The 26618-nt window shown below is 34.0% G+C and overlaps 1 protein-coding gene across 6 annotated transcripts in view; it reads right to left on the bottom strand.

Annotated features, from left to right (window-relative positions):
* Nucleotides 1–622: 622 nt before the first annotated feature.
* Nucleotides 623–26618, bottom strand: part of LOC108366427 (feline leukemia virus subgroup C receptor-related protein 2-like) — a 79997-nt gene continuing 54001 nt past the window's right edge. For 5 of the 6 annotated variants that reach the window (XM_017620844.1, XM_017620845.1, XM_017620842.1 and 2 more), the window contains exons 3-11: nucleotides 26038–26149; nucleotides 20259–20361; nucleotides 18784–18912; nucleotides 16488–16583; nucleotides 7824–7965; nucleotides 7349–7539; nucleotides 6106–6230; nucleotides 5476–5586; nucleotides 623–1396 (exon numbers count right to left, since the gene is read on the bottom strand). In XM_017620844.1, coding sequence (XP_017476333.1) covers nucleotides 1063–1396; nucleotides 5476–5586; nucleotides 6106–6230; nucleotides 7349–7539; nucleotides 7824–7965; nucleotides 16488–16583; nucleotides 18784–18912; nucleotides 20259–20361; nucleotides 26038–26149 — 1343 coding nt within the window. In that variant the 3' untranslated portion in view covers nucleotides 623–1062. The remainder of the gene's footprint in view (nucleotides 1397–5475; nucleotides 5587–6105; nucleotides 6231–7348; nucleotides 7540–7823; nucleotides 7966–16487; nucleotides 16584–18783; nucleotides 18913–20258; nucleotides 20362–26037; nucleotides 26150–26618) is intronic. The other variant, XM_017620846.1, reaches the window with a different exon arrangement.

The following is a 26618-nucleotide window of genomic DNA, read 5'->3' as shown; positions in this document are numbered from 1 at the left end:
CCACAAAGCAAACTAAATGCTGGTAGGCAATTTGCCGTCGTCCATCCATCGTCGGATGAATTCAATAATTCAAGCTAACATATTAACACCTCTATTCTATAACCCGAATTTTCGTAATTCGTAGCTATGTACGTTACGAAAAACGACATTCCGACATGCTGCAACCCTTGCGGAAACCTGTGTAGCCATTGCCAGCTATCAGTTCCCTACAAGAACAGTGATAGCCATTTGATGGAGATCTCAATCAAGTACTTCTATCAACTTTTTAAGAGCAATATGAAAAACGTGATGTAAACATTTGTGTACATGTGATCGACCTTCCGTCTTCCCCCAACTTATGACCTCTTTTTAACCAACACAAAATTTGCAAATGTGTTAGCAAGATAAATGAGAATGTGTTAGTTTCGATCACAAAATTCCTATAGGGTTGTCTTTCAAAGACAGCTGTATGAAGGAAAACAACGTGGAAAGGAATTTAAAAAACACTCATCAAGTGCTTATTTATCCAAAGATTTTTTGATTTTACACATTTTGAAGGAAACGATGGATTCTATTTAATTTGCAATTATTGCAGCGGAGTAAGAGCGCGCTACGGAAATGAATTCACAAAGATATGCGGAGCTGTTGGGCATAGTAACCATGGACGCATCTACATATGTATGTCAACTTCTGGTTGAATTGTTGAACTCCAAGCCATAACTCCTCCTATGCCGGAAGAACTGATTCTCAATGCAGTTAATGCAATAACAACTTCCGAAAGTTCGAAAATACGATTCGGATTGCAGCATACGATTTCTACGATTCGTACCAAAATCCGAATACGTAAACGGTGCAGAATAGAGGTGCAAATATGTATCTAGTTAATGCATAAATATTTATTACCACTTGAGCTAATATTTTTGAGCTCAGATTTTGCTTAAGCGCTGCAATCATCAAACAACTAAAATGCGTTGTTAATTCATAAAAATGGGAAAAGATAAAACTTTAAAGCTTCTATGAAATAGTTTCAAATACTAAACATACATTCGATCATTGCACTGCTTAAACAAAATCAATCCGTTCCTATGGATTGATGCCGTCCAACTTCCCAGATGTGATGACGGAAACATCTGAGGTCTCTACAGGTGGCATGGCATCCCGATTCGCCTTTTGCCTGCGCAGATCTGGCTTAATTAGCGCCGTGATCAGCGTGCCCAGCACCAGCATAATTGACATGATCACATCGGCTGGTATATCTCCATAGGTGTAGAATACTTCGGAATACAGGGATGTGAATCCAATACCAAAAATTTGCGCGGCTGCGTTGAGCAGACCCGAGGAGGTTCCCTCCGGTTCCGGATATGTCAGTTCGGCGGCGAATTCAAAGCCTACTGGCAAATACCCCGTCATAAAGAAACTGTAAAAAATACAGAATTATGTGCATATGTATATGAATACATAAATTACATACTTTGAATCGGTATATTGTAATCTAAGTTGCTAATCTAAAAATAAATTAAATTTAGATTCATATAATGTAAAATACAGTTTGACCACATTTCGCCGTACACTAAAAATATTCTCCGTTTCAGGTTTGAAAATCACCTAAAAGTCCGAAATATTTTTTGTTTTTTTTTTTCAAAATAATTAGATATCGCAAACCAGTCTACCTCTTTAGAAAATTAACCTTTGTTCAATTATTATAGTCTGAAAATACAAAACATTAACAGCCTCCAGACTGTTCTTTTTTAATGCCATCAGACTACGGAACTCGCTACCAATATCTATTAAAACCATTAAATCAGACATACGTTTCAAAACGGCAATTAAAGCACAGTTCACTCCAAATCGGTACGCATGAAATGGATAACCCATTCTAACAGGTTTTCAGAAAATAATATCTATGGCTATGTATATAAGGTGACCAGAATTTTTTAACACTCAAGGAGGACAAACTCTCCACATTGAAAACACAACAAATTTTTTACATTTATTTTAAAACATAAATAACGAATAAATTTACAATTCAATGTTTCTCTAAACAAAAGTCAAACAAGTTTATAGTACACTGCGTTGCATAATTATAATACCGCCACATATTAACAAGTTTTGACTATTTATTTTTAACCGACTTCAAAAAGACTTCGTCGGAATATATTTTTTTATGTATCTTACCACATAACTTTCGACCACGTCCACCGATTTCGATAATTATGTTTCTATCGGAAAGGTGGTGTCTCACAGGTAGTCCCATACTAATTTGTTTTAGATCGGTTGTGTTTTTTACTTAAAAATTAGTTGTTAAATTATTCAATTGTAATTGTATTACTTGCAAAAGAAATTGTTTTCGTTCCTCGTCTTTCGTCAAAGTTCGATTACAATTTTATATCAGCAATATCATTAACATATTTAATTGTCCCTAAGACAACCAACTTCAGGGTAATTTTTTAGAGAATTTAATGCCCTACAAGAATATGCTTTGAAAAAACTTGTATAATTTTTTTTTAACGGTTCAAAAGTTATAACATGTTTAATGAAAACAAATTTTTTTACATTTTTACATAGAAAATTTCAAATGCCCATCGACAACTTTTAAAATTTAAACAAAAACTTTTCAAATGGGAGAGTTTCCTTCTCAGTCATTTTAAGGCCATAAGCTCGGCCAAACACTAACTTATGTGTAAGCGCCAATCTATTATTATTAAGGCCATTAATTCGCCAGGTTAGTTATTTCGGATCGCCCCAATATATAATAATAATAAGTAATAATAGATTGGCGCTTACACATATGTAAGTGTTTGGCCCAGCTTCTCCTCCGATTTGTGGCGTGCGCCTTGATGTTGTCACACAACGTGGAGGGACCTAAAGTTTTACGCTGACTCCGAACGGCGATTGTATTTTTATGAGAAGCTGTTTTACATGACAGAAATACACTAGGAGGTTCGCCATCGCCTGCCGAGGGGCGACCGCTGGTAAGAAAAAACATTTTTTCTAAATCTTTTCTGCGATATTGCTTTGACCAGGGTGCGGAGTGGACGCGCGCACTGCTTACCTCTACACCAAAGCGGCCGCTCGTTTAAGTGGCAAATTTTCCGGAAAACAGGCCCCAAAAAAATGTCTGGATCCGCCGCTGGACCTGTGTAATCGCAATCTAAATTATGTTTATTCATGTCAGAATATCACTTTGTCTTCATAATGTTCACTCTTTTTGTTTTCAAGAAAATTTACATACAAAAAAGAAAAACTTATCCATGCTTTTTTTCTAAAGACGGCATTTGTTGTAAAAAATTACCGTCCCTAATCAGTTTCCGTATTTGTGGACCGACAAAAATACCCGTTAAAAATATAATTTAATTTCATTTTAAATCATGCAAAAATAGGCTTGCTTCTTTAAATTTCGCGTAAGTTATTCGTGGAAACAATTTTTCAAGATATTTGAATGTCGGTCCATTTTTGTCGAGTGCAAATTGCTTTACTAAACCTAATTTAATATGCAGCGGTGGTAAAATAATGTCCGTTGGATTAACTAGAGGAATATTTATACTTTTCTTTTCACCAACTACAAATGAGGTACGTGGAACCCAATCTTTTTGAACGTAGTGCAGGCTAGTTGCTCGATTTTTCCATTCACAAAAATAGCATGGATATTTTATGTTACCACCCTGCCTGCCATTGAAAATTGTTAGTACTTTGAAATCTGCAATAATTAGCCACTTGTGAATTTTGTAATCTAGTTATGACAGTTAATATTTCAGCCATACTGTCATAAGATTTTTTGATATCAGTAGCGTAAACCAATGGGACTGATGGAAACAAGCCACTGTTGTGTAAAAGCACTGCCTCCAAACCTTAAAAATAAAAGATTAGAATATGTAGGTACATATGCAATAACGTAATAAACGTTTTAATTTTACTTTTTCTTGAACCATCGATGCATAGACGCCAATCATATGGGATATGGTTATATCCAAATTTGTCAAACAATGCATTGACATCATTGCAATAAACCAAATTACATGCATACTATTTTTAGTGCTTTCACTGAATAGTGATCCAAAAGCAGAAGTTTCCTCAGTTCTACGAAATATATCTAATATTGAAATTTTTTTGCAAAAATTTCCATTGTTTCATTCTTGAACCCAAAATTTCTTTCTGTCTTTTGGACAATTCTAAATCGCGTATAAGATCTTTAAATTCTGCTTGTACTCTTTGCACCGGTTTCAAGTGCCTTTGAATCATCTATGTCAGAGGTGCTCAACAAACTTAAGTTACTGAGCCAAACGACAACAACGTCAATATCAATTACAACAACATCGTTCTGGGAATTGCAAAAAATTTGTCAACCCCAAACTCACAAATTAATGCTACAAGCATACAGCTGAGCAAATGCAAGCCATCTCGAGGCAGTAGTGAGTGAATGTCGATTGATTTTTGTCCCGTTATAGGGAATTTACATGATTGAAACTTTCACAGGCGATTAGTTGAATCAAAAGTTGAACGAAAGTAGGCAGCCGACCAACTTCATTGAAAGCGATTAGTTGAAAGGCCGTTTACACCAGGCGATTGTTGCGTTCAACTAAAAATCGCCTGAAAAATCGCCTCATGTAAATTCGGTATTAGCTTTTCCTGATTCAACGCATGTTTCGTTTGTTTTGCTCTGATCTATAATATAGATTCTATATCGCCTTCTGAATCTCCAGCATCAGAATATATTCGACCTTTTTTGAATAATTTACGTTTTTTACTTAAAAGACCAATACTTAGCCTTTCTCCAGACGATTTTCAAATTTTTTTCTTTGTTAGAAAGGTAAAACTGGTATCTTTCAAACAGAGAAGAAAATCTTTAATTCGACGAAAAAACAGCAAAGTTATTACTTCTTGAAGTTGTAACTTAAAGAATACCAAAGTTTTATTATATTTGTTAGTAAAAAAGTAGTAAACGAAGTGACGGAGAAAAACTATAACTGTAGTCGTATCCTATGGGCTATAAAAAAGCATATTTTTTTGTGTAGCACAGTGTATCAGATCACAATTTCCGTTTCTGATTTCAATCGTAGTTTTCTTAACTTCATTTACTCATATATGTATATACATAGTATATGTATATGTATGTATGTATGTACAATAGGTGGTCCAAAAATGCATGTGAAAAAGAAAAGTCGGATTTTTTTTGCTTTCAACCCCTAGCATTCTTCTAGCGAAAAAATACACCCCTATTTTTTTATTTTGAAATCGAAAAATATTTAGAGGTCGCCCAAAGCGCTCAAAATTTTCCATATACATATTTTATATGGGAAAAAACCACTTTTCGTGGAAATGGTATAGATTTCTTAAAAATTAATATTTATCGATCGGATTTCAAAATAAAAAATATGCGTATATTTTTTTCGTTATAGAACAACCCGAGGGGGTGAGAGCATTAAAATTCCGACTTTACTCTTTTGGATCCCCCTAATGTACAATCTATATACATATATATGTGATTGTCATCCTTACCCTAAAAGTGCAGCTGTCACGTAGACCACGGCAATATGTCCTGTATCCAATGTAAATGTAAATATCCACATACCGACCATTGAGAAGGCGTAAACCGCTAACGTAGTTTCTCTAAAAATTCAATAATAAAAATATTGTATATAAATTAAATAATGTATATAAAGTAAATTTAAAAAAAATATCCTTTTTTCAAACGAATTATTGTCTAATAATTTTGGTAACCATTTACGGAATAACAGCTTAAGTCGAAGATTTAGTATAATACCATTCCCTTTATTACCCAAACTAATGGGAATTTTTTGAAGATGCAGTTATGGGAGTATGTATTAGGGGAGAGCTGCTTGCATCAAAATTATCTCTGTAACATTTATGTACGTATTTGTCAACAATACATATTTAAATGGCTCCCGTGTACATGTGACTTTAACTGTTATTCCGTAAACATTTGGAACAAGGTTATCTTAATTTTGAACGCTGTACTTGTTTACCCACGTTTTTCCAATGATGGATTTTTAGTGAAAATGAATATTTACGATATTACGGGTGAGGTTTTTTGTATATAATAAACCAAACGGAATTCATTGGAATTAATTTGAAGAAATACTTATTTTAATATTCGATTGCACTTACTTGAATTTGCGCATTTGGTCTAGCACAATGCCACAGACGACGGAGCCGATCATGCCTGCCAGTACAATAGACAATCCAATGCGACCTGTGTCAACCTCATGGCCTGGATAATATTTGAGCACCACCTGAGAAGAGAAGTAATTTTAATAAACAATACAAGGGTTAAGGCAGTGTGGCACGAATTGGTGCAAATCGTATCCCAATCGTGTGAATACAAAAATATTTTTTTTTATCCTAATCACAAAAAACAATAAGGGTGGGTACTCATCCATCCGCACAAGTTTCATATTTGGGCAATTGGGCAACTTTGCGCAATGCCTTCAATGAGGACAATTTTATATTCTGTGGAATTTCAGACTTATAATTATTTGAAAAGTTGAACGATTGAAACTCGAATTTAAGAATTAATATTTAAGTCTTACGAAAAAGCGTTGAGAACAAATCAAAATGAAAGTAAACAAAATAGTTGATTGAGGGTTGCACATCACACTGCGCACATTTGCGCGACAAAATTTCCGCGCAAACTTGCCCTTTTCGTGCAAATAGTTTTCCATACAAATTTTGACATTTCATTTGCGAGGGTTTTAAATTGTTCAGTTTTAAGAAAAATTCAGTACAGAATTAAGAAAAATTCCACAAATTCGAGCTTTTTAACCAGAACTTTTATAACATTTTTGGGTATGCAGTTAACAGCCTTACAAAATTTTAGTAAAACAAGTGCAAGTTTTGAGCGGCTATAAAAGGGCATTGATTTTTAAAATTTTTTTTTTTGCTGACGGCTTTTGCGGGTTTTTCCATATAAAAAGTGAAATTAATAAAAAGTAGCGTTGATTATTTTCAATTTTTTTCGAAAACGGTCTTACGTATTTTCTTCCATAAGAAATTCACGAGTATACAGAAAAAAGTGCAAAACGCCGCAAAAAAATATTAAAGTTCAATGCGATTTTTTAGCTGTTCAAAACTTACACTTATTTTTATTGAGTTTCTTAATAATTGTAACTGCATACCCAAAAATTTTATATAAATTCGGATAAAAAAGCTAAAAATGTTGATGAAAGTTTGTTGAGTTCTTCTGAATTCTGTACATAGTTGGAAAGTTTTATTTATATGATTTGAGTTAAAGCGTGAATCATATTTCTATAAAAAGAAACCAAAAAAATGTTAGCTTGTAAATATTAAAAACAAAACACCATTCATCCACTTTTGACCGCCACTGTATGTGTGTAATTATTTTTAATCTCACCGGATTGAGCAAAGTGGATATTGCATAGAATACGCCAACATTCATTCCATACGAAATTAGAAGCAGTACGTAGTTGCGATTCAGCACCAAACTCTTCAATGATTGCATAAATGGTGCCTGAGCAGCTGCTTCATCCGAAGATGTGGCCGAACGCTTTGGGTTTGGCGGTGTAGGTGGTTTATCCTTAAAAACTAAAGAATTAAATAAAAATGAAATTCCAAACAAAAACGAAGTCTCGGAGAGGGAAAACGATATGGACTGTTATTATTAATAATAATAATTTATTATATTGCAATATGTATGCATATGAACATATGCATGAATGAATATCTGTATTTATGTATTAGTACTTAGGGCCAATTTCACAATGCGTAGTTAACTCGGAATCGGGAGTTAACTACAGATTTTTGTACTGTCGATTCGGAGTTAACTACGGACTGTGAAATTGGCCCTTAGAGAGTAAAAAGTGTCTTACAAAGTATCATCAGCACCATTAAAACGGTCGTAAAGCCTGCAAAGCAGTAAAACATAAAAAGCAAATCGCTGCCAATTTTATCCAGATCATCGGAGTTTTCCACTAAAATTGGAGGCAGCACGAAACCAACTGCTATGCCGAGCTGAAAAAGACCAAGCATAAAAATACATACATACAGTTAGTGAAAAATTGTGTTCACGTTTAATAATAAAGAGAATTACGTTGGAACAATTCATATAGTTGCAAAGGCACACATCTTGGCCATTTTTGGGGAGTTTAATTATGTATTTATTAGACTGAATATATTATATGAGCCATTCTTTTTTAAGTCGGACGGATTTCGTAAAAAAAAATATGTCATGTCTCCGTTTCGCTTCAATTTCTTTGGGTTGCATATGTTACCGGCCAAACCCGATATTAGGACAAACTAGTTTTGCCTAGGCTAAACTGGATCAGGGGCCACAGTAATTTTGCGTAGAACACCTTTTCGCGTAGGCGGCCTTCGGCAGCACTTCAAAAAAATTACCCTCATCAGTCCAACTCCAGGTACGCGGTCCACAATATTATTGCGTCCAACTTCTTTCCGCATTGGACGGATATATTGGATCAAGGTAGAACTAGCTAGCCGAGGAAAAACTAGTTTGTCCTAAGATCGGGTTTGGCCGGTAACATATACATGAAATGAGCTAACACGTGTTCGAGCAATGTTTTTCTTCACGGTCAAAAATTTGGGTTTAATTTTTAAACCGCGCTGGGACTACTGCCTTTTTTAAACTTTTATAGTCTACTTTTTAAACCAGTCAATAGTTTTACGCAATTTTTAATATATTCTGGCTTAAATTTTAGCCCAAAAAGTTCGTGGTTTAAAAATCAAACCAAAATGTTTTAATTCTAGTTTCTAGGTTTCATATATAGAAAATTTGGTTTAAAATCTAAACCGAAATAGAATATGTTTGCACAGCGAATTGTGGTGTTGATTCAAACTCAACATATGAAAGCACATTTACATGCGTGGCTGTAGCTGAGTGTGCAAAGATGCTTGATACAATTGGTTGCTACCAAGGCTGTCCGGGTTCAATCCCAACCAGACGGAGCATGAAATTTAAAATTTTTTTTTTTTATTCTTAATTATGAAAATGTTTGGGTTTAACATTTAAACCGAATTGTTTAAATTCTAAACCCAACATATGTGCTCTCTTTTTTTTAAACTTGGAAGGTTTGTATTTGAAACTGAATTTAGTTTGGTCATATATGTAGTCCAAAAAGTTTAAAATTAAAACCAAAATTTTTAACCGTGTTCTTTTTCTTCTTCGGAGATATGATCTGTCAAAGTTTGCATTTTTTTCGTGACTCTGAGTAATCATGTACTTCTTCAAATCGATCGTAGAGACTTCATCCTAACATAATTTTAAAGCTAAGAAACGGGCTTAACATTTCTATATATAAGATGTTCAAGATTGCCCTAAAGCTAACTTAGCTGTTAATAGTTGAACTTTTTGAAGTTGATTTGCATAGTGAAGACCATCGTAATCCTTGTTTAATTCTCTATAAAAATGGTGGTCCAAAAAAATTGGCGTTTTTCAAGAGCTATTTTTAAAATATTTTTCTTTATGACGAGATGGTTTATTTTGTGAGAACCAACAATTTTTTATAAATTTTTTTTTCGAAAACTTATGTTAAGATATGTATATTTGGTAGAGTCCGACCGATTAATCGGCATCGGCATCGGCTAGTATCGGCACAAAATTGAGCATCGGTGAAGTGACAGACAACATCAAAAAATATTTGCAGACAGCTCACAAAAATGATTTTTTTGAGTTTGATTAAAAAGTTTGAAATTTTGGTGAAAATAAGCAGAATTTTTCAAATTTTTGTACAAAGTCTGAAATCTGAATTTATATGGTGTTTGTTGTATATCAGCTTGACTTTTATAAAAAAAATAAAAAAAAACATTAAATAAACAAAAGGCAAATGCCAAAACCGGTCAAAATATCGCAAGTCTTTTATTTTGTGGACAACTACATATATGTATGTATATATATGCCTAGCATATAAGTTCTAATGCATTGAGTACAAAAAGGGTGTATTTCAGTACAAAACGAAATTAAATTTTATGGTCCTAAATATTTCTTGCTTAGCACCATATAAAAAAGTGTTTTATGTAATTTACATAAATGTGATATATGCACATATACTTTTATGTATATGTACATACATGTGTATGTAATGTTGCAAATCCTCAAATCGAAAAACTTATAATTTGACCGACGTGCTGGTAGACGCATTTTTAAGTATTTTGTTTTGGAGTAGATAGGGGTCATTGTCTTCATATGGCTTATGACCACCTTTTGACAGTTCAGCCTAAAAGTGTTGATGCCGAAATATGTTTTTCATCAGTAGGTTTTGTAAGTAAAAACTGCAGGTCAAACTTAGAAGACTCCGCTTTGAATGCTTTGCTGCTCTTACGAAAACATTTTAAGTGTAATAATAACAACACCGGCAAAAAAAGGGGTGTGTGTTTTTAACCAGACCCAACTACCAACATCTCTAAATTTCTAGTAAATTGCGAAAAAAATGGCAAAAAATTCTCCATTCGCCAATTCTTTATAGAGTAGAATAAACATGTTTAGAGAAATTGTTTTTGTATATTTTTGTTTTATGTTTTTTTATTAATCGTTACTTNTTACATAAATGTGATATATGCACATATACTTTTATGTATATGTACATACATGTGTATGTAATGTTGCAAATCCTCAAATCGAAAAACTTATAATTTGACCGACGTGCTGGTAGACGCATTTTTAAGTATTTTGTTTTGGAGTAGATAGGGGTCATTGTCTTCATATGGCTTATGACCACCTTTTGACAGTTCAGCCTAAAAGTGTTGATGCCGAAATATGTTTTTCATCAGTAGGTTTTGTAAGTAAAAACTGCAGGTCAAACTTAGAAGACTCCGCTTTGAATGCTTTGCTGCTCTTACGAAAACATTTTAAGTGTAATAATAACAACACCGGCAAAAAAAGGGGTGTGTGTTTTTAACCAGACCCAACTACCAACATCTCTAAATTTCTAGTAAATTGCGAAAAAAATGGCAAAAAATTCTCCATTCGCCAATTCTTTATAGAGTAGAATAAACATGTTTAGAGAAATTGTTTTTGTATATTTTTGTTTTATGTTTTTTTATTAATCGTTACTTTCAAAAGTACCTGGTATTTAAATTATTATTTGTGATGTATACGGTCCTCAATCACATGGTTTTTTAAATACAATTAAAAAAATGTTTTACTTTAAGGTTTGTCTGATTGAATAAATAAATATCGCAAGCGTAGAGTGCAAAGTTGCTAAGTCCCAATGTAAAAATTCTACAGGAGAGGAAAAAACTTCGTATAGCCATTTTCTTCAAGTATTTCGCAAAACTTTGAACACAACATTTTGCCTGTTTAAAGCAAAGCAAAACTCCATACGAATCGGAGGGATTCGATCTTTATTAAAAGATTTCGAACTTTTTTGGCCTTATCGAATTTTCGGAGCNAGGGATTCGATCTTTTTTAAAAGATTTCGAACTTTTTTGGCGTTATCGAATTTTCGGAGCCTTTTTGGCCTTAGCAAATTTTCCTTTCATTGAATATAAACGAGAAAACATAAATCAAGGACTTTTACCCTTTTCGAAACGATGCAATTTTAATTTATCTAGCCTCCTATATCNTTTTTGGCGTTATCGAATTTTCGGAGCCTTTTTGGCCTTAGCAAATTTTCCTTTCATTGAATATAAACGAGAAAACATAAATCAAGGACTTTTACCCTTTTCGAAACGATGCAATTTTAATTTATCTAGCCTCCTATATCAAAATATGATTTTTTATTAGAAGCTAAATTAGCAACTTTTCACTCTAAGCTAGCGATATATGAGTTTTACAATCAGTTTATCGTAAGTTTTAAATAGTTTTATTTAATGGTACATATGTTTAAATGCTTTCAGATATTGAATTTTTACTCATATTCATAAAATATATGACTCAATTTGAATCTCGGGATAAATCCCGGGATTACCTAAAACATATCCCGAAATCCCGGGATCCCAATTTTCCTGATATTTTGGCATCCCTAATACATTCGTACATAAGAATTAGGGTAACTGAAATGGTAAGAAAATTTATTTAAATGTTTCGATAAGAATCGAAATATATCCAGTCAAGAAAACTTTAGTTATCGAAAATGATCAAGTTATGCAAATTTATCGAGTCATCGAATTTTATAGTTATGGAGTTATCATAATGTATCGAGTCCTTTCAACTTATCGAGCTATAGATATTTATTATTTTCAAAGCATATCGAGTTATCTAAATTAAAAAATAAAATAAGTTTATAGAGTTATCACTATTTATCCAATTTTATCGGAATACAAAAATTATCGAGTTATCGAAATTTATTGTTATAAAATTTTATCGCGTTATCGAAATGTATTGGGTTACCGAGTGATGAAAACGCAGACTTATCGATAGTTATCGAAATATTTTGAGTTATCGATTTTAATAAAGTTATCGGAATTTAGTGCTTTTGATGTTTATCGAGTTTGCGAGGTCAATGAGTGCGCGCTTTAATTATCGAAATTTATCGATAGATATCGGAGTTAGTCGAGTCATTGATTTTCATCAAGCTTTCGGAATTTAGTCTTTTCGAACTTAGTGTTATCAGTGTTATGTAGTTTCTCAAATAATATACGTAATTGAAGAAATCTTTGTGAATATTGGGAGAACATTCTTTCTGATGACATTTTGCATTCTGTTATATTGGCCCCAAAAAAAGATGATTGCTCTTTTATCAATGCAGACATTTTGGAGCGTATGGCGAGATAAGAAAAGTCATACACTGGGGGAAAAAAATTTTAGAATTAAAAAAAAACTTGCTAAATTTCAAAAAAATATGCATATGCAGAGCACCAAACCCAACTCGTATTAAATTTGAGTATACACGTTATAATATACATATGTATGTATGTCGTTGTGCACTTCGCAGATGCTTTTTCGTAATTAAGAAGGAAACAAATTTTAATTTCATGTTCCATCTGATGGTAATTGAACCCGGACACTATTGGCAGCAACCAATTGTATCAAGCTTATTTGCGCACTCAGCTACAGCCAAACATGTAATAGTGTTTTCAAATGTGAGTTTGAATCAATATCACAGCGCGCGATTAGAGCTTTTGTACAGGCAAACTTGTACCATGCATGGGTGTATGTATTGTCACCGCTGCGTATGCTTTGTATACATATACTTTCTTAATTACGTATGAAAAAGCATCCGAGACGTGCGAGTGAAAAATGCTTCATTTTAATACCGGCGTATTTGAATTGAATATTTCCATTATACATACACTACTTTTGAACACATTTCACTTGATTTAAATACGAAAATTTTTAAACGGTAATCAAATAAAAAAAATTAGTTTTTACTACGCGTTCTTTTCCTCAGTGTACTTTAATGTTGATAAAATTATTTGTGATAATATTCGGGATCATAACAATTACCTATTGAATTTTTAAACTTTTTAACTGTAAACCTCCACATAAAGTCGTACTCATAAAGAGCTGTATTGTAATGCTTACATATAAGCAATTTAACACAAAGAATACTTTGAAAAAAATGCATAAAAACCCTTTAGGTTGTGAAGTTTTAACTTCAATTTCATGTGGCTTGCGAATCTTAATCCCTCGCATTCATTTGTCCTATTCTGGCATTCTTTTACCCTCTTCGTCGCAGGTATACAGTTTCCAACCATTCCCGTTTTTTGTATGACTATAAATAAATCTCAGGAGCAAATATTTCAAAAGGTTGGTTTATTATTACGAGCCCCTGCATTTTCTTATGCAAAATGATATGTTGCTGCCAGCAGAGTTCGTTCCTTTAACGGATTGCGGTTCCACATTTCAGATACTTCAGATCAACGTCATTTGTCTGCCGACAAAACTCTTAAACAGCTCTTAAATATTCATAAAAAAGTCGAATTTCGACAGTAACTAGCACTCCTAGTGTACTTTGAATTTACTAAATAGCAATATAGAAGTATTACATATATCACAGCATAAAAAAATAACAACACTTCAAGTCATCTGAAGTATGTTGAGTAATCGGTTTTTATTGACATCTTTAATATCTAAAAACTAGTGTTGCGATGTATCGAGTACTTTTGAGGATCGGGTTCTTTGGTATCGATACTTTTAAGGATCGGGTATTTTTGAGAGTACTGAGTATTTCTTTATATGTGCACATGTTGGTAACATTTCAATGCTTAGTGTTCCCAGGCTGGCATCACTTTAACCAAATTAGTATTGTACTTGAAAACAATTGAAACTTCAAATTGAGTACAATCATTTCTGAAAACCGGCAAATGTAAATAATGTAATGTAATAAATTTATCTATTCGACACTTAATACAGAGTACATTGAATCGATCCTGAGAACAGAGTATTTTTGAGTACTGAGTGCTTTCGAGTTATTTTTTGAGTACTGAGTTCTTTGGAATACTCAGTGTCGATACTTTTAAAAATCTTTTGGTAAAAAGTATTTTTGGTATCGATACTGCCCAACACTACTAAAAACGCATAATCAAGACCTCTGCTCAACTGCCAGCCCTCCGGATCTCGATTTATATATTAAGAAGCTAAACTAGTAGGTTTTTAATCATGCGTTCTCCGCCTAACATATTTATGAGTGTTTATTTAATTGTTCATTTGGAACATACATTTTAAGCCATTGGCTGTCCTCAATTAAAAATAACTAATTTCCATCCTAGTGAAAAATTGCTATAAATGCAAATTCTGACCATAAAAGCGCTGATGTGCATAGTTTTTATATACATACATACATATGTATGTACATATGAAGTTATGTAACTGCATATGTATACACATATATATATATATATTTATATATACATATATGTACATACATATCTATGTACTCGTATATTAATGTTTATATGTACGTATGTATGTATGTATGGCATGGGCACAACAGTTGCATCAAACTTTGATCTGTGGAAATTTTGTTAAAAAATAGTTACCACGTTTCCAAGAGAGACAAACAACCGGCTGTAGCATTGAAAAAGGAGCAAGGTCATATTTATTAAGAGGTTTGTTGCTGGTTGAACTGAACTGCTGTTGACATTTGTGTTTTTCCCATTCAAGTGGGGGCACAAGGAAACCAACTACATACATATGTATGTATGTATGCATGGCAGTGTGGACTTTATAAAAAGAGGCACATATACACATGAGATTAATGCATATTTGCATTCTTGTGCATATTTGAGTATGTATGTATTTACATACATATGTATATGAGTACGTGAGCACATACATATGTACGTACGTGAATAGATGTAGAAGAATGGACTTGTCGGCGGGAGAGATGATTAATTTTTACAAACACTTTAGTTGTCTTAGAAGGACATTGGATAAAAAATATTCACGTGTACAAACAGATATGTGTGTATGAGTATTTTTGTAGGACCAGGTGGTCTACTGGGACGTAGTTTTAAAGTATGTGCAAAACGACCAGGTTGCATACTAGTAACTTGTTATGCTGACCTGGACCACTTCAAACGTAATAAACTGATATAAATATGCAGAAGAAAATGCCTTTTAAATAATAGATTTTGCTATTTAAATTTAAAAAGCACCTTTAAAAATGATCAAATATTTGGTTTATAAAAAACCTTATGAAATTCAATCCATGGTCCAAAAGGAGTAGTAGTCTCTAGGTGATCCCATGTTTTGCAGCGTTGGACCAGAGGTGGTCAGGTCCAATGACATCGCAATGTTAATGTAACCATATCTTCTATGTAAATATTAATTATGATAACATTGTAACAAAGGGATTCAAAATTAACTTATGTGTGGACCTTATTAGTAAAATTTATAATATCCTCAGAAAGCTACATTACTCGAACATATGTATAATGCTTAGCTATTACCACTGCTTTTGTGAAGCGATGAAAAATGTTTTCACTTCACGTTTTCATAGAACCAAATCTGGCCCCCAGGCTTAGTACATTATCACACATTGTGAATAAGCAGAATTTAAATCTTTGTGGTGTTTTTTGGGACTTTCGATAAAATTTGTTTGATTTTTGTGCAGATATTTGCGGGTTTTTAATTTTTTTTTTGAGTTTTATTTTTTGACGAACATCCCAGCCATAAGGGAATTCAGAATTGCAATGGATGGCGAACATTCCATGTAAAACTTTTAAGGGCGCTATTCACAATGCAGTTGAGAGAAATACATTTAGCGGATTCTTTTGTCAGTGTACATAGTTAACCATTGAAAGGGTTGAACTTTCAATTTTCATATTCACAGTAAGTAGGTACTCAGTTAACAAAAGTTTAAACGTGAACTATACTTAAATTCTTATTTGATTAAATTTTTTTGTAAGCGACAGTAACAATTATACTCGTATACATAGACACAATTATATGAATTTTCAATTTTCTTTTTAGTGGTTAAGTTAACAATAGTTTTAGTCCTAGTTCGGCCCTAAACAAACGAAATCTTAAAACACTTTGCATAGGCGCTTTGGGCTCTTTAAAAAGGAGAGTATAAGCCAAATAGCAAATGTATCTCAAAATATTAGCCAATCTATTTTTTTGTGAATTTACTTACCTGGTTGCCAAATACACCTACACTACAAGCCGAAGACACCTGGTGAGGTCCAAACCAAACTGCAGCGATTCGCGCCGGCAAGGATAAAATACAGACCTGTGACAGAACAAAGAAGAGTAAATATAAAAAAAAAATTGCATGTACGCATATTAAACATTTTTTATTTACCGAATGATTATGAGCCTTATTATCTATCTCGAACGATAGCCCGCACGAACGATTCGTCAGCAAAAGAATCTTACAAAAAAAAAATAAATAGCCTGGTATCATCATTCTAGCTGGTTTAAACGTAGCCAAGATGATTACGACGATGTAATCGACGTAAATCAAGACGATGACGAATGATAAAGTTATAAAATTGCCAGCAGACTCGATATCGTTTGCAGACGACTCGTTCATGCGGCCTATGGTTCGAGATAGATAGCAAGATTGTAAAAATAACTGGATACAAATTTAAATTTTTTAGTTGAGAATTTCCTTAATAAGCGGTTAGATCAGCCGCTAGTATAAGAAATTGAACCTAGTCAAAGCAAAACTCGAATTTCGCTCGGCGTCGTTTTGTCACTAAAGATTTATTTCATGACTGGGCGGTGGCGACAGTAAATGCCAGGGTGTGTCGTACTTTTTAGTGTTTTCAAAGTTTTGGGATGAAAAGAAAATATGACATTTAAAAAGGGATAATTATTGTTTCGTTAAGCCTGGGTTAGGATAAAATAACGTAATGTACAAGTACTTATCTTTTTTAATAATAATATTCTAAATATGGGTTCTTTGAAATATGGTCACTCAAATTATAAATGCGCTGTAATTGTGTTAAAATAGGCGAAATAATACGACGATCGGATCGTACTTCTTTGAATATTATACCGGTAGCGCTGTTACACGGTGAGCCAACTCTTTATGCTCTGAATTGGATAACATGGTTTTGGATAATATGTAGTTTTAACAGGACGGTGCTACTTGCCACATAGCGCATGGAATAATGGACTTATTGCGAACGAAGTTCCAAGGACGCATTATCTTACGATACAACAAGGTGAAAAGGCCGCGGAGATCTTGCGATTTGACACCATTGGGCATCTTGCTTTCGAGCTACTAGAAAAGTATGGCTATGACAATAAGCCTGAGACGATTCCAGAGCTGGGAAACGAAATCACACTGCTATAAATGTTATACTGCATTTACGGGGATTTTTTTTTAAGATAATCTTTTTCAAGAAACAAGTATACTTGGAGATTTGCCATGGCTGCTAAGGGGTGACTGCTGTTGAAAAATGTTTTTCTATCATCTTTGGATGGTAAATAAGTTAAGCTGCTGTTTAGTTTAGAAAGCTGTGATAAAATACGTTTGGAAAATATTGATTAATAAATGGGCTTACTTCAATCTCTATGGGTACCCAATATCAAACACATTTCCTATTTTTTATGTATGTATGCAGTAAAAACAATACATTAAGAGCGAACAATTTTTTTTTTGGCTTTTTTATCGTTTGGCTAGGACGAAAATTTTATATGAAGTCAACATTCTCCGGAAAAATACTTTTTTCATTTGTATGGGGATCGACCCCTTCCATAGCTCATATGCACATCTACATTTATAGCACTTTGCCATCACTTAATAATGGTTGCAGTTCGCTGAAAACCATAAGCTATAGCTATAGATTATTTATTACCCTTGCGCTCAAAACTACATCGCGATTTGTTGCTTGCTAAAGTGCCTAATGATGAGGAGGCTTAAAATAGGTAGCACCAGCACATATACATATATACGTACATATAAATACATGTGTGGGCATATATATGGACACATATATAAGTATGTATGTACATATGTATGTATACCCAGTCAGAATAGGAATCTAGAATGCATCAATTTACTTACGGCAATGCATTAGGAAAATTATGTGTTCCTTTAAACCGGCGATGGGCACTGCCTTGCCCGCGGGCAAAGCTCTCTTAACCTTTCTATATATTTTGTATAGGCGCGTTCGGAGTATAAGCTCTCTCTGCCCATCGCTGCTTTAACACACACCAAATTAATGCAGATAAAGCTTTAAAATAACTGTAAATGGTATCACAAATATGGCTCTTTCTTGCGTTTGCGTTGTATTTATGATATGCTTGCTATTCTATAGATATACAAATTTCCTATTGGGCATTTATATATATATATGTGTATGTGTGTATGTATGTTCACATTAGCCCAACGTCTGTGCTCACATCACTTAGGATGTGAAATCAAAAGTGAAGCATCACTGCACACCATTTCACCGGCTGCAGAATACGTGTGTACACACCTGGGACAATGCCACAATGGTTTGACCAATAAATGTGACATAAAAGAGATCCGGTTGCACGGAGAATACTTTGATCCATGAACCAATGCATGTGCCCACAACGCCCACGAGCGCTGTTATGCGAAGACCCTGAAAATATAAAAAAGAAATGCAGTATGAATGAAACTTTGAACTACATACATACATACATACATACATACATATGTACATACCTATATACGTATGCATATACATATTTATTTGCACTGAATGAGAATTTTGTTTAAAAAAAAAAAACGGATGAAATTATTAAATTAATTAATAATACAGGCCTGCGATGGTTTCATCCTTAAAAAAATTCCATCACGCAAACCTTCTTCAAAACTTCAAAATATTTTCAAACTTTAACCTTCTTAAACATATTTCCTTATCTTAGGTATGCAGGATGAAACATTTAGTTAGTATGGGAGGTGCCACGCCCCCTTGTCTAATCGAGATAAGGGCTACGCTATATTTTAAGTTGGGATAAATCACACCATTGTACAAAATTTCATAATGATCGCTGGAGTATTTAAAGCTCACTTTCGAATTTATAATATTAGTAAGGACTAGTAAAGAACAGCAAAAATAATATGGTGACCCTTTTTTCGTCAATGAGCCTTTTCGCGACTTTCTGAAAATTCTCAACGGCAACACTGGTGGTGATATATTTTTTCCAGAAACGCGGCAAGTAAAGCTGTGTATATCATTAACAAAAAATATATACACAAAACGCGATTTCTACGTTAGAATGCCACGGGGTTTAAGTGAAGCTGATGCTGAAAATGCTGTTATTGCTGCCAGTGCGAAAAGCCATTGAAATTCGGTTTGTAATTTCTTAAAAAACCCGGATAGTTATGGCACAATTAAACGCTGTCGTAGGCGGCCTTCCGCCTTTTTTTTTTAGTTTAAACATATCAAGAAGAAGAGTCCTTTAAGTTTGGCGGAAAATGTCGCGGCTTTTTTTGATCGGATGCTTATCAAAAATTTATTTTTTTTCTGACGGAAAAAAATTATTTGCACGGTCTAATGGCTGGCAGGCTAAGCTCAAAGAAAGTGGGGAATATTATGTGACGGGCACGTTTTATAACAGCTGAACACAGCCATACACATCCTCTCCTTCTGTATATTGATGTGCCATGTTCTTTGAGATTAGGAAAAAATTCTGACGTGATGGAGCAAAACGGACTTCAGTTTCGTGTTCAGGGCACCAAAATGCATGGGGTAGGGTATTCATGTCAAAAGTACATGGAACTTTTTTTTTTTTTGGGAGCAGTATAGTTGTCTTTATTATCTAAATGTGCGATATGTGCATTTATACATATGTATGTATGTATGTACATTCATACAGACGTGATTGTTTCGACAATATATACGGAAAATTAATGTATCTATACTTAGTTATCGAATTTTTTGAATTTTATTTCCCTGCTTAAATTTGTAGAATGAACTCTCACCATCTTATCAAGAAACCAACTGCCAGGGAAAATTAGTGGTATATAGACAATCATATATACCATTGACGTCCAATCCACCCACTTGTCATTAATACCGTAATATCTGAAATTAACAGAAAATATGCATACTTTAAACAAACAAATTTTAAAATAGTAATTAAATAAAAATTCGATAATTCGAACATAAGATTGTCGACACAATTTGGAATATCATTGGTAAAGTTTGGATTAAATGATTTATGTACATATCAAACTATACCAGGCATGGCTATTAAATAACGAGAATTGTACTGCCATAGAAGAAGTACGCATGCGTCAAGCACGCACCAGTGACCGACAGCTGTTTAGATTGAATCATTCTCTTTAAGACCCATCTACATAGAACTTTCGCATTATTTACGTTCGCTTTCGCTAAGATAAATTAATATTTCACATCACTAATTGCATTAAAAGCGATATTCCTGAGTCGCATTTGATTAAAAAGGAAAAAAAAACATTTCACGTAATTTTCATGATTTGCAATAGCTGATGAACGACGCACGCGAAAGGTTGAGAGTTGGTCATCTTTCTGCTTTGTGTCGGCGTTAGCGTTGCCAAATTTTGGCCGCATTTGAATTCATGCCAGCTGTTGAAGCAACGCCAACGCCAACGCAACGCAAAAGTTGTATGTGACGGGCCTTTAGTATGCAGAGCTTCTTAAGCTGAAGGTATATATGTATGTACATATGTATATCGTTAGTATAGTATGGTATATATATATATGTATATATTCAATATGACCTATCTGCGATTTTCAGAAAAGTGAGATTCCTATATAAAAATCCACCTAATACATATTTATTAAAAATTAAAAATTGCATTCAAATTGCTTTTATTCCCCTTCTGGACTCGGAATTATTTTGTGGTTCTCCTTCTGCATTTGGAATTCTTCAGTGGCATTTTTGATGGACTCTAATGTTTTTGTAACTTTTAATAATAAGGTAGTTTCAATAAACAACTTTTTGACGGATACTGGGATTTTTGAAGCTTCATAATTTGTGCATGTTGCTATCATGGGGCTGTCATAATCCTGAACCCATCGACCAGGACACTTATTCCCTCGAATACAGTTTCTTCGGTTCTGGCGTTGCATTATTTTGAAGTATTTTTTGATATTAGAAGCAATGTGGTTTTGTGGCACAATCCGTAGAGCTGAATGATTGATGATGATGAAACACTCAAGTTCTGAATCATAAAAGAAAAGAAAGAGAAATTTCGTGACGGTGACGTAACTTGGAAATTTGTTTGGCGCTTTTAACGCTTTTTAACAAATTTCCACCAATATATCCTACAATGCGCTTCATGATAATTTTTGCCATTTTGTATATGCAAAAAGACTTACCTAATAAGGAGTGGAAAAAAGTGCTGCCCTACATACTTACTAGAAATGGGTTTCCTATTTAAAATTTGCGCGAATGTACTTAAGTACATATATGTTTATATTATTTAGCATTAGGATGCATTAAGCATTTTAAGTCTCAATAAAACATGTTTGATGATCTGAACCTTAAATATTTAAATTCTTTAAAGAGGTATGATTTTTATGAACTAAAAACAGCTTTAAAAAAACTTCTTCAAAAGGCTTTCAGAAGTTCGTCCTACAAAAGCAAAATCCCTTCAATTTATGCCACTCCGTACAAAAAAGGAAGCAGAAAGAAATGACTTTCAGAAAGGCCTTTTGGAAGACATTTTAACTCCTGAAATTATCCACTGCGTAGTGTGTGTGACCCCTCAGCCGTGAATCTGGCATTTGATACAAAAATAGATTTTAACCAAATGAACTAAACAGAAGGGAGGTAAACTCACCAGATATTGTTCAAAATGTTAGAAAAAATGTTTTATTACCGATTTTCGACTAATAATGCTTTTTTTACGAAGCAAAAATCTGCTAAAAATTAGATAGGTGTCTGTATTGACCTTCACTAAAAAACCAGGACCAAGACACCAGGACAATTTGTTTAAATTAGGACAAATCCTGGAAAACCAGGACGTCTGGCAGCCCTATGCTATCAGCGTTACCATATTGTTGGGATGGGAATTTCTTTCACAGTTAATGGGTGTAAATTTTTTCAGTCTTCTTAGACGAAACCGAACAGGTCTGTACATGATGTACATATGTATTGAACATATGTACATAAAAAGAATAGTGGTATTCACTAAATTGAGCAAGCTAGCACAAGCAAATTAGCTGAAGCTAATCTGCTCTCTTGCCAGAGTGCCAGGCCACTTGTTTAATTTGGTGAATACTTATAATCAGCCCCATTGCGTAAGTCGTAAATTAGGCTAAATTATACGAGTCGACAACAGTAGCATTGTCTATTGTCGTACTGAAAAAAGTAAACGACCAAAATCGTCGAAAACTGTACAGTGCTGCCAAGTTTTTCTGTTTTAATTCACTGGTCGAGTGGAAATTTTAGGCAATGACGTGAAATTTTCGATACGATTCGACTCTCGAAAAACGACTTGCATTCGACACGACTCTCGCAATGAGGGTGAATGCAATTTTACTTCGAAATACAACGGATAATGGCGTACATATGTATGTACCTACGTTTATGGCATTTCTCACCCCTACCCCAAAGATGAAAATGAATCTTTATGCCACTTGTGATCAGATGATTAAGTTAAGTGACATTTTGACCAGTTCTGGTTATATATTGTAAAAAATTTGCTGTGTTTGTTCCGGGAGTGTATAAAATATAGCGACACGTATCGCATCATGCAAATGCCAGTTCATACCATGTCGCTCATGCATGTTTGACAATGACTTATGAATACGCTGTCGAATAAATTGAAATTGAAACATGCATCAAATCTACGCATGTCAACACAAACGACACATCCAAAACGTCAAAATACAAAGCATCAGTCTCTTTTATTACTCAAATCTCAGTAGATTGTGATGCCAAATGTGCGCAACTACGGTTAGATGCTAGTTTTCAACTAGGTTGCGCAAGTTAGACTTTTTTCTAGTGCATTTTAGAAATGCAAGATACTGATGCTTTGTATTTCGACGTTTTGGAATGCAGCCATAGTCAGCATTGGCAATTACATTGTATATACGTGAAGAGATTTTGCAAGCATCTATTTTAGTATAGTAAAATTCATTAAACAAGTGAATGGTCGACGCGAATAACGCACCCTGGTAACACTGGATCAAAAATTTTAATTTTGTTTTTGTTCTCCACTCGCCACAATCCAATTTGTATGTAGAATCACTCGCTGATTCCAAAATCGAGTTATTTTTTCTTTATGGATACGTTTTCAAGATATTTGCAATTTACCGTTACTCAGCTTAAAAAAAAAGAGTGGTTCCACTTAATCACATACATATATCTTACGAACCAACTGAAAAATCGTAATACGATGTAAAGGAAATGAAAGCAAATAAAATTTTCCATAAACCGTAAATACATAACTTTTCGATAGCCCATCATTCTAAATTTTTTATTGTAATGATTGGTCAAATGAAAATGCTCAAGAATTTTTGTATCAAATATGAGCAGAAAAGAGTGTTACTCATACGCCACGTACACCCGAGTAGCTATAGTGTTTGCATTGAAAGCAAGAGGTGTCAGAAATGTTTAATTAATTTCTCAGAAACTATCAGGACTACGAAAATTGATGTATATACAGTGTATGTAGAATTTTATTGGCTTTCATTTTCCATAGCTATTACGATTTTTCAGAATCACCGAGCAATTCTACATAAATAGGAATTGGATAGCGGCATCTATAGAACATTTTTGCTGTAAACCAGTGTAATTAGCATTCTAATGTAACCAAAAAATTCCAAAAACTTTTTATTAAATCACATACATTCCTTGATACTAGGCAATGCAAAATTGAATGCCATACTTTTCTTAGAACACCCGTGGGGAAAAAATGCATTTTCGAATGTCAAAACGGCTGCTTTACCGATTAATTTTTTCGATTACCATACATTACATTTTCCCACTGTATCAGGGACGGATTCACGGGATTGTTTTATACCAAAATATTGCTTGTGTTCTAAAAGCACACTGTGCGGCTTGTGAAAGGACAAGAGATGTATTTTAAAATGCTGTGCATATTTTTCAGATATCAGTTCAGCGATCCGTCCCTGTTCCCTTCCTCACCATTTTGTAGAAGGTAGGCGAATGTCAGATAATAAAGCGAGAAAGCTTTTTTATTTCTTCGCCTATTTATTGCGCCATGTGTATGTATGTACTATGTACCATTTTTGACATTAATGACATTAAACGCAAGTGCGTGTTCAAAATGATAGCTCGGAATGTAATTTGATTGGGGTAAAATCATGGAAACTAAATTGCGATTTTCCGGTTGCATGCCGGCAATAGATAAATATGTAATTTTGTTCATGTTTTGATTCACAATTAACGGATTACGATGATTAGTATACATGCCGATCAATACAATAAAAATATCACATGCACATACTTATATAACTACCCTGCAGGGAAACCACGGACTAGGGAATCAAATTTCTAGTTCCGTACTAGGTCTTTATCGCCAAAAAGGAACTAGTCCGATAGGAGCTAGATCCCCACCAGTCCAAAATCGGCGAAAAGTCGTATTACTTTTAAATAACTAATTTTTTCAGGTTTTTTCACTAGAAATCTATATCTAAAGTGACGAATTTAGAACTGGTTCGGAGCTATCGAAAAAGGGATTCAGCGGGGAGCAATTGACACTTCCTAGGACATCGCCATGTTAAATTCGCCAGTTGTTTGCATACAAAAGAGATTTATCGCGAACCAGTACTGGGTCTAAATGTACTAGAAGCACACCAGTTCAGAACTAGAGATTTTCCCCACAGGGTATGTATGTACTACAATTTTGATACGAATTGCATAAATTCAAGTGATGACAACATTAGTAGTAGTTTTCTCTTCATTAAGGAATAATAGATTCGTAATTTCTCTTTAGTGTAATCAAATAACTAATCAATGGAGTGTCGCACTTTGAGCTTCTACTTATAGCTTTCATTGCTGTTTGGCAAAGCTTTTGTAAAAATACTAGCGTGATAAAAACCTACATAAATAAGTTTCAATTAAAAAAAATGTCCATGAAAAGCGTGCGTGATAAAAAACAGAGGTTTTAATAGCAAGCGTGAATGTGATTGAAAAAATCATCATCGTGAGCGTGCGTAACCTTGAGCCAAAACAACTCTCGCGCCCATCTCTGGTTTGAATATCGAACTACATGACGACCTTAGAGAAGACCAAGGCATTTCAGAACTGCTCCTTGCGGACGAGTAGTTCTAGATGCGTGCTAATACTCTGTAGGACCTATGTAGGTTCGAAAAATTTTAGAAAATGTTGTTTGTAATAGGGGATTGTATATGGCGGCCGTTCATGTTCCGACTAACATAAAAAAGACGAGTAACTTTTAAGCAAAAAACAAAAAAACATGATTTCATCAAACTGTAATGTCGTACAGTGCAATTGAAGTGAATAGCAAAATTTTAAAAAATTTATAAATATTAATTGTGAATGAGTTGGTGATATCTGGATTTTAAATTGATCTTTTGTTTAGTTCTGTTCTCATTTGAAAAACAAAAAACATTTACAATTTTTTCCGATAAGACTATGCAAAACTCATATTCAGAAAAGAAAACGCTATTAGGTGCTGAATGTAAAGGCTTTTCGATAAATAATTTCGAAATCAAATCCCAAAAAAGGGTGCGTATTCTAATAAAAGGCAAACACTTACAGCAAAAAAAAATAGATTCACTTACTTGACAATAATGTTGTTTATAATACTGTATTGAATCCATTGAGCAGCATTTGCGCCCGAATAAAATACAAACAGGAACAAAACTATCCAGCGGCGTTTGTAAACTTTGATTTCTGTAAAAGAAGAAAATATAACTAAGTATAAACAAAATGTATTATAATATTTAAATTTAGTCGGCCGCTGTGGTGTAGTGGTAAGCAGTGCGCGCTTTCACACATCAGCACCTGGGTTCAAGCCCTGGTCAAAGCAACATCCCAAAAAATATAGAAAAAGGTTTTTTCTTAACAGCGGTCGTCCCTCGGCAGGCAAAGGCAAACCTCCGAGTGTATTTCTGCCATGAAAAAACAGCTTCTCATAAAAAATACAATCGCCGTTCGGAGTCGGCGTAAAACTGTAGGTCCCTCCGCTTTGTGTGACAACATCAAGGCGCACGCCACATGTCGGAGGAGAAGCTCGGCCAAACACTAACATATGTGTAAGCGCCAATCTATTATTATTATTATTATTAAAGGCATTTCCGCATAAACTCTGCAACAATAGTTTTGTGTCTTACGTTGTGCCAAAATAAATTGTTGGCACTTT

Source organism: Rhagoletis zephyria, unplaced genomic scaffold, assembly GCF_001687245.7.
Source record: "Rhagoletis zephyria isolate East Lansing unplaced genomic scaffold, Rhagoletis_zephyria_1.1 Rzeph_scaffold_02266, whole genome shotgun sequence".
Taxonomy (NCBI): Eukaryota; Metazoa; Arthropoda; class Insecta; order Diptera; family Tephritidae; genus Rhagoletis; species Rhagoletis zephyria.
The sequence above is the reverse complement of the archived record's forward strand: the minus strand, read 5'-3'. Positions and strand labels throughout refer to the sequence as shown.